Below are 8,092 nucleotides of genomic sequence, written 5' to 3' on the forward strand. Positions count from 1 at the left end.
GACCTTGTGTTGCATTTGAAAAACTGCTTTTCCAAGAATCCTGAAAATGTCGTGGCAGACTTTTTCTCATTTTAAGTAAATATATTTATTTAATTAACAGTATAATTATACTGACATCAGTCAGTACATCACAGAGATACTTAAAGAGCATGAGCTGCATTTATATTGAGGGAAAAAAAAGCTTTTCCTCATTCTATTACATTGAATATTAGAGGTATGTCTGCCATATTCTTTGTAAGAAATGAGTAATTGCTTCATAAAACTCTCAAATGGCTGAAGGAAAAAGCATCTCAAAATACTTAAATATTTGTAGGCAAAGTTTGACTGTTGACTAGTTTACACTTAGTCATCTCTGATCTCACTAAGATGTCATTGTTGTTAAAAGTGTTTGGAGAGAGTCTGTCAGTGAGGATTTACAGTCCAGTGAGTCTCAGTTGTGTGGTTATTGGTTCCTTTGGTATGTGAGGTTCAAACTTTCCTGCTATTACATCTTTTTTTACTAATAGGCATAAATTAGTGTTGTAACTTTGAATAAGAAACTTTAAATTTCAGAGTGACAAAATCCCCTGCATGTCTCAGGCTGTTGTTTCTGTAGATAATTAAATCTCAACAGTTATTTTTACTGGCTCATATTCAAGAGACTCTTACTTGTAGTAATCTTTGGAATGTTATTTTTGCAGCATAAGCATTTCACAAACTTTTAGTATTTTATTTTTAGTCAATTGTGGTATTTTAAACAGAAGGTCTTTAGGTAAGTTTTTATTGAGGCATCCAGTGGCTGGTTTAGCAACTTCAAGTATTCTGTATATAAAATTTTAAGAAGTACTATTTTTTTTGAAATGTATTGTCCTTTCCATCTGATCATTCATCTGAACTGAACAAAAGAGAATATAAAAGTGTTTCTTTATATTAAACCGTGTTTATAGTAGCTATCCATCAAACCTTTCCATATTTAGATGTTTAAGTCACTTGTATCTATTACATTGAAGTGGTCAAATGCTTTCCCTGGAAGTTACTCATACTGTGATGCAGCATTATTTCTGTTAAACGAAGAGGAATTTCTGCTAGTGATTTCTTGATTCAGCATTAGAAAAATAATAAAGTTATTGCAGAGGTGTTGTCACATGAATTTTGACTTGGCAAACTGAAAAGGCTTTTAAAAATTATTATGCCAATTAAACACATCATCTTTAGTGTGCACTTCTGGAATGACCTCACTAAAAAGAAATAAAAAACTAGGCTTCATATGTCAAATGCTACTTAACAGCTTAAAGGGATGAGAGAAGAGTATCTTTTCTTTACTACTTGAGTCAAGGAGGGTTTTTGCAGACTTGAATAAAGACATCTAAGATTTCCAGTGAGAATTTTAGTTCTTTTTCTTTTGGCCACCTTTGATTTTTCTCCTTAAAATGCTTTTCTTGACTCCACTCTTTTGTTTTTCCATTCTTTTTTCATTCACATTCTGTTTCTTCCATGTGCTTTTTATACAGTAAAATTACTTTTACTGAAGTAATGCTTGCATTAAGCAGCCATTTTCACAGGTTTTCACTTTAAAGGCTTGAAAAGACATGGTAGGGAGTAAAGAAATGAAAAGGGAACTGGATAAAAAATGGTAATTGGTGGAAAAGACAAAGAATTGGGGTGAAAGCAACCTATTTTGAGCATTATTATTACTGTGTGCACTGTTAGATTTTTTAGCAGTTTATACAGAAATTACAAAATCCATTTTATTTTTATCACAATAAAAAGAATGGACAGTCAAATCTGTTTCTGAAAATATTGATAATTTAAAGCAGAAAGCAGGTGGTCTTGCAGTAATAATTAGTAGTGTGTATACGTGAATGGGATAGTTGCAGACAAGCAGAGTCTGGGGTAGCAGTGGCAATAGCTGACTAATAAGCTCTCTGCATATGCAAGAAAAATAATCACACCCAACCTATTTTGGTTTCTTTATGCATTAATTCCTGCTGTAGCTTTAGTTTCAATATATTTCTGTTTAAAAGTGCTTGTATTTGGGAATATAATATTAATATTTTATAATTACGGTAACACTTGGAAACAGGCCAGCTTAACAGTTCTGAGGGTACCTACTGTGACACTAATTCTTGAATCCCTACCCCAGTTTCTTCATTTCAGAGCTAAGGTGCTAAATTCCTACTGCTAGTAACGGAGAGTTTGTGTGCATGTCCTGAGAAATATTTATGTTTCTTTTTTCCTGTACAGGACCTAGATGATATAGAAGATGAAAATGAACAATTGAAACAAGAAAATAAAACCCTCTTAAAAGTTGTTGGACAGCTGACAAGGTAGAAGATTCAGGCCTCAATGAGGAAAGATTTAAAAACTACTGATGGAATGTTAAGGTCAATATAGTAATAATTCCTGTGTGTTGCAGTATGTTATGATAACTGTCTTTATATTTATTGTTAGGAAAGCAGATGAATGTTTATTTTCATAGTACGTTCTTGGTTCAATGGAATGACTTAAAATTTGGAGTATATTTTTAGCTTTCTTTTCACATAAGCATAATTAAAATTTTGATGTATTTCCAAATACTAAGTTCAAAAATATTTGGGGTTTGTATGTTCAGATTACACTGCATAAATTACAGTAATTTAAAATTCATAGCACCAAGATCACTTTCAGTCCATGTGGGTGTATATTTTTGAAATGAATGGAAGCAATACATATAAGCTTTGTTTACAGAGATCCAAAATACTTATTTTGGGAAGAGCTTCCTTTTTTAGCAGCTGTAAAGTGGATGCCTTATTGCTGATGTATAACATTTTGCAGATTGATGACTTGCTTTATAACTCTTGTATGTTGAGTTTTTTTACTGTATCTGAAAGATTGACAATGGTAGAGAGTAGCAATTTTTTTCTGTGTTTAACAGTATTCTGTCAGGAGAGGATGGTTTTATTTAAAAACAAAAAAAAAAGCAAACTCAGAACACCAAAAAGTCAAATAAATCACCTCTGGTATCAGCATTAATATTAGAATCATATTAAAGTTGTGCACTGCAGTTTATTTTATAGCTTTTGCTTTAGCAGTGAAATGCAAGTTTGCAGTCAGACAGTTTGTTTGCTGTGTTGAGAATTCAAACAAAATCTGGAACTTTCATTTTAGCAGACACTTTTGCAATACTCTTCTGCTTAAAGCTGTCATCTTAAAATTTGTAGTGATCATAATCGTTATGAGTTTTTTGATTTTTTTTTTAAGCTGAGTGAAAATTTTTGTACATAATAAAAGTAGAGGGGCATACCAGTGATTCATACCTTTCTGAAACATCAAATGGTATGAAAATCCCCTTTTTATCCTTGATTTTAAACTAACAACGTGGTTTAAAAAGTGCCCGGTTAGATGTTACAGTCCATGGCTATGTACTGATTCTTCTATAACATGATAGCTGACAAAATTTTCATTAGACTTTAACCATGGACCTCAGTTAACAACTCTCTTCTTAAAATTCTTGTTAGACTGAGATTTTCTTGTACTTTATTTCATCTTAGTACAGCACATTTTGCAATCTGGATCGGATTAACTGTACATGTCCTTTGAGTCAGGACAGTAGAAATAAAAACATTTCAAAGAATCCAGGCTCTTTCTTGACAGTATCAAAGTTTGGTGTCAGAAATTGCAAGAATTTAGTTCTTGTTACCTTAAAACTTAAAGACAACTTTAAAGTATAACAATATAGCAATATTGTTATATTTTTTATATAATATATGTAACAATCACTTTTTCAGATTTGCTAATTGTTTTCATACTAAGTTTTTAGTGACTGTGTTTCTTAAATTTAAAATCCCGTTATTGTTACTATTACACCTTGAATTGTTTTGGATATAGGATAGGTTATTTTGCATTTGTGCATTCTGATGAGGAAGAACGTTACAAAGCTTTAAAAAATTTTTGAAGACACTTGTAGTCCAGGATGCCTTGATGTTTTCCTTCACGGTAGATGAGATCCCATCGGACACCATTTGAAACTTTTACTTGGGGGGATTAAATAGTGTGGGGAGTTTGTGTAGGCCTTGCAATATACACCAATGAGTATTGCTTGTAATATTATGGAAACAGTAAGAAGTCCCTTAATTTATAAGTTTCATGAAATTAAAAATTTCAAGTAATGAAAAAATCAGTTGAGATGTATGCCTTTTGAATAAATACGAAACTTTCTCTGGAAGAGCATGTGATTTCCTTCTCTGTGTACTGGGTAGGAAACGAACACACTGATGTACAATATAGGTTGTCAGAAACACTGAAGCATCATTTAGGATTTACTACAGAACACACAGATACCAATATGAAGTTGGAAACAAGGTATTTCGTAAACTGTGTTTCACATATGTTTGTCCTAGTTCAGCAGGAGGGACAGGCTAACCCTGTGTGGGGGTGATCAAAGCTGTGTATTCTACCCCCTCTATTCATTCCCCAAGGACAATGGGCCATTAGCAGCAGCTGCCCAGGGAGCCACTATCACCTTCACACCCAGCCTGAGGGGGGCGGAGCTGCTAATGGGCCATCAACAGCTCAACGCCCCCTGGCTCCCAGAGTTAATCACCCATTGTGTGAGTCCCCGCCCAGGGGGAAGGACTGAGTGCTCCCTGAGGGTACATAAGTGGTGGGTAAGAAGACCTCGGGAACCTCTCGTCGGATCCAGAGCAGCAGCAGGACCTCGACAGGAGGAGATCACCGCTCTCGCCCAGACCACAGCCCTCGCCTGCACCAACAGGTTTTTCTTTTCCTTTTGCTCTGGACTTGGGGGGACCACAGGGGTCTCAGCACAAGGGCAAACAAACCCCCTTGGGTTTGTGCCCCAGGACACTGGGTTATACTGCTGGGGTTTTGTGAGTTGAAAGCAATCTCCCTTGTGTGTCAGTGTCGTTATTGTAATATTATTATTAAATTTTAGGTTTGACTTATAATCTCTCTCGTGGTGAGTGCATTTCCCCTGCTAGTTCACCTTTAAACCAGCACAATGTTTTAAACCAATGAAAAATAACAACAAAACATGGACAAGAGTGACTTGTCTTCATATTACCTCTTCTTGGGTTGCATATGTATTGACTAAAAATTAGCCGCAGTGATGCCAAAATTAGAATGAATTTGTTTAACTTGGACATAGGACTAATGGAAGTATTCGGCAGAAATGCTTCTGATCCCTACCTTGAGGAAGTACTGGCAAAGGAAGTTGGGGAATATTTGAAAGCATTAATGCTGTGGTAGTTTTGGCTTTAGTCAGGCAGAACACTGAATGAAAATGTTGTAAACTCACACGTAAAGTGCCTCAGGACCTTATTGTTGTGCATTATTATATAAGTATAAAGCTCTTCATTGTATTAAAAGTTCCCACAAATTGTATCTTGAAGCAAACACTTCTGCTGACAATTTGGAAGATTTAGAGGGCTTTTTGGGAAAAAGTATGTCAGTAACAACTCATTATCAGGCTCTTGGGAGAAGCTTAGTAGATTCTAGGAAAAAGTATATATTACATAGAAAGTTAATAATTGTCTAGGCATTGCTTGCCATTATCTTTTTATTTATGTAGGGTGTTATTATAGTCATGCTCAAACAGAGAATATGTTTTTATCCCAGGTGATTTAAAGGTGTTAAATTACTACCCTGACCCATGGCCAGTTCACCATCTTGATTGTTCTCCCTTCTGTGCTTTGAAAGCAGAGAGACTAATGGAAGTGGGAACCCATTTCTCTTGGGAAGGTTATATGATTCCTGAAGGACTCTGGATATTAACATACCTAGGATAAATTAATTTACTAGGGTTCTTTTTGGAGGGGGGAGGGGCAGGTGGGACTATGCACTATTAAGTGTATGAATAAGTCTCTTGCAGATTTCTGAAGTTTCATGTCTTAAAATTCATACCAAACTGCTTAGGTCAACCTTCTATACTTCTTGGTAACTGTGGTCATCTAGGAAATCAAACAGAAAAGTATTCCCATTGACTAAGTAAATAAGAGAAAATTTTTTTCATGATACTTTAGTAATGAACATCACATAATTCCTATTTGGTAACGCACAGTGGTTCTTCTGTTATAGTCCTGTTCTTTTATACAGAAAAGCATAGAACTACATGCAGGACTGAAGGTTAAAATTGTGCAGAAATATTTTTACCACTGATAATATGCACTAATGCTTTTAGGGAATTTATTCTCTAAAAAAGAAATTCAACCACAAGTAAAAGTTAGTGATTTTTACGATGAAATTTAAAATGTCTCTCTTTGCATTTTTTAAATAATGGCCATGTTTAAGTTTGATGTTTCTTTGTGTGTATATTAATTGAAAGAATAGTCTGTATTTACAAATGAGTGTTTTTTCTGTCTCTAAACCACAGCTTTTCATGTCTAATTGCCAGGTTTGTATTGACACAACCAGAGGTTAATTCTTCTGTGGTAGATTGGCTGTGACTGAGAAAAATCAATGATTTCTAAAGTGCAAAGTACAACCTAATGATTATTTTGTATTTCAGCTGTATTGAGAATTAGCTGTGGAAAGATTTGTCACTGGCATAAGCACTACAAAAGGTGTAACGGTTTTAGTATCTCAAAATCAACTGATTAACCTACATCAAAGCTCTTTTCAACTTGTATCATTACGTCTTGGAAACTTACTACCATGAGAGATATGAAAAGGAGTATTGAAGATCAAATTACTTTTTGCTAGGAGAGCAGTTACATTAATTCCAGATGTTTTATGCTTTTCTGTAAGTTCTCTATGGCTGTTTTCAGCTTGATTTGGAACAAACCAGTATTAGTAGCCTAAAGTAATTAATTATTGGAAAACAAATAGACGAGTAATAAGTAAGGATACCATAACTGAGTGTTAGTGTTTCTTGGACTGCAGGTCCATTAGAAAGATGTTGGTTGAGTCACTTCATGTGTCAGTATTAATGATCATAAACATCTGATACTTTTAATAAGAAACAACTATTCTCGTTTGAGAAATTAACATTGCAAGCCAGGACTTAGTTTATAAGGACTTATAGCTGCTGAAACTAGGGAGGTAAGGATTATACTTAGAAGTTTTGTTAAAAGGGAAGCAAATTAATTCTGGATCTCGTAATTTAATTTGATCAGGAAGTTCACTACGCATGTGTTCCATGACAGTCTGTCTGGCATAAGGACCTGCAAAAGGTACTCACACCAGCAGTTCTAGAAGCATTTCTACTTCCGTTACAAAACATTTCTTTAGGACTACTTAAATATATCCAGGGCAAAAAGGGCATTGATGTGTATTTTAGTGATGATTTTCCAAGTATGTTGACATACTGTAGCAAACCTCTCAACTGTTTCTCCTTACACTGTAGAAGATGTTCATTACCTTGTTATTTTAATCCTTTTGCTTTTATTTCTGGATTTCTAATGTAACTGTCCTTATTCGGGGATAATTTTGATTTCTCTATACTGAAAGACTTGTGATAGTTGAGTTTTCCTCTGAAAGTAGTCTCATAGTGCAGAGTAATTTTTAAAAAATACCATTTTGTACATTTAGAAAGTTAAGTATCATTAAGCTATAAATAACTGAATATCCATTTGAGCTTTGAAGATATTGAGTAGCTGTGATGTTAGTTGTGGTATCAGGTTAAAAATGGTGTTGAGATTCTTAGTATTGCAGGTAAAAGATATGTGTTTAATAATAAAGACTATGTGCCTTTGTCCAAATAAAACAATTCTTTTTAATGCAGGCTGACTACTTACTGTCTTTAACAGAGAATTAATATTGTCTGTCTAAAATTCTCACTGGATTTGTCACCCACACTGGGATGTCCCAGCCTGAACTGCTAGAACTACTTCCACATTCACATTTGAGTTTTCAAGTGTGGATGTGTTTGCAGATGTGTGAGAGAAATCTTCATATTTACACTGTACTAATTTTCTGCTTCAGGAATGTAGTGAATATCCTTCAATCAATTATATGGAGATGATCCTTTCACCTGCCTCATAGTAGAAGTATAACCCTTCCCAGGGAAAGGAAGGATGTTACAATACCATTTCTACACAAATGAAGTGAACTGACTTAATTTGATTTAACTTCTGAATGTTCTGTATAAATACATGTTCTCTTCTCCCGCTCAAGC

The 8,092-nt window shown here is 34.6% G+C and overlaps 1 protein-coding gene across 3 annotated transcripts in view; it reads left to right on the forward strand.

Annotated features, from left to right (window-relative positions):
* PAWR (pro-apoptotic WT1 regulator) overlaps positions 1-4,183 on the forward strand; it is a 78,289-nt gene extending 74,106 nt beyond the window's left edge. For all 3 annotated transcript variants that reach the window (XM_071552168.1, XM_071552169.1, XM_071552170.1), the window contains exon 7: positions 2,224-4,183. In XM_071552168.1, coding sequence (XP_071408269.1) covers positions 2,224-2,310 — 87 coding nt within the window. In that variant the 3' untranslated portion in view covers positions 2,311-4,183. The remainder of the gene's footprint in view (positions 1-2,223) is intronic.
* The last annotated feature ends 3,909 nt before the right edge of the window (positions 4,184-8,092 follow it).

Source organism: Pithys albifrons, chromosome 3 (assembly GCF_047495875.1).
Source record: "Pithys albifrons albifrons isolate INPA30051 chromosome 3, PitAlb_v1, whole genome shotgun sequence".
In the NCBI taxonomy this organism is placed as follows: Eukaryota; Metazoa; Chordata; class Aves; order Passeriformes; family Thamnophilidae; genus Pithys; species Pithys albifrons.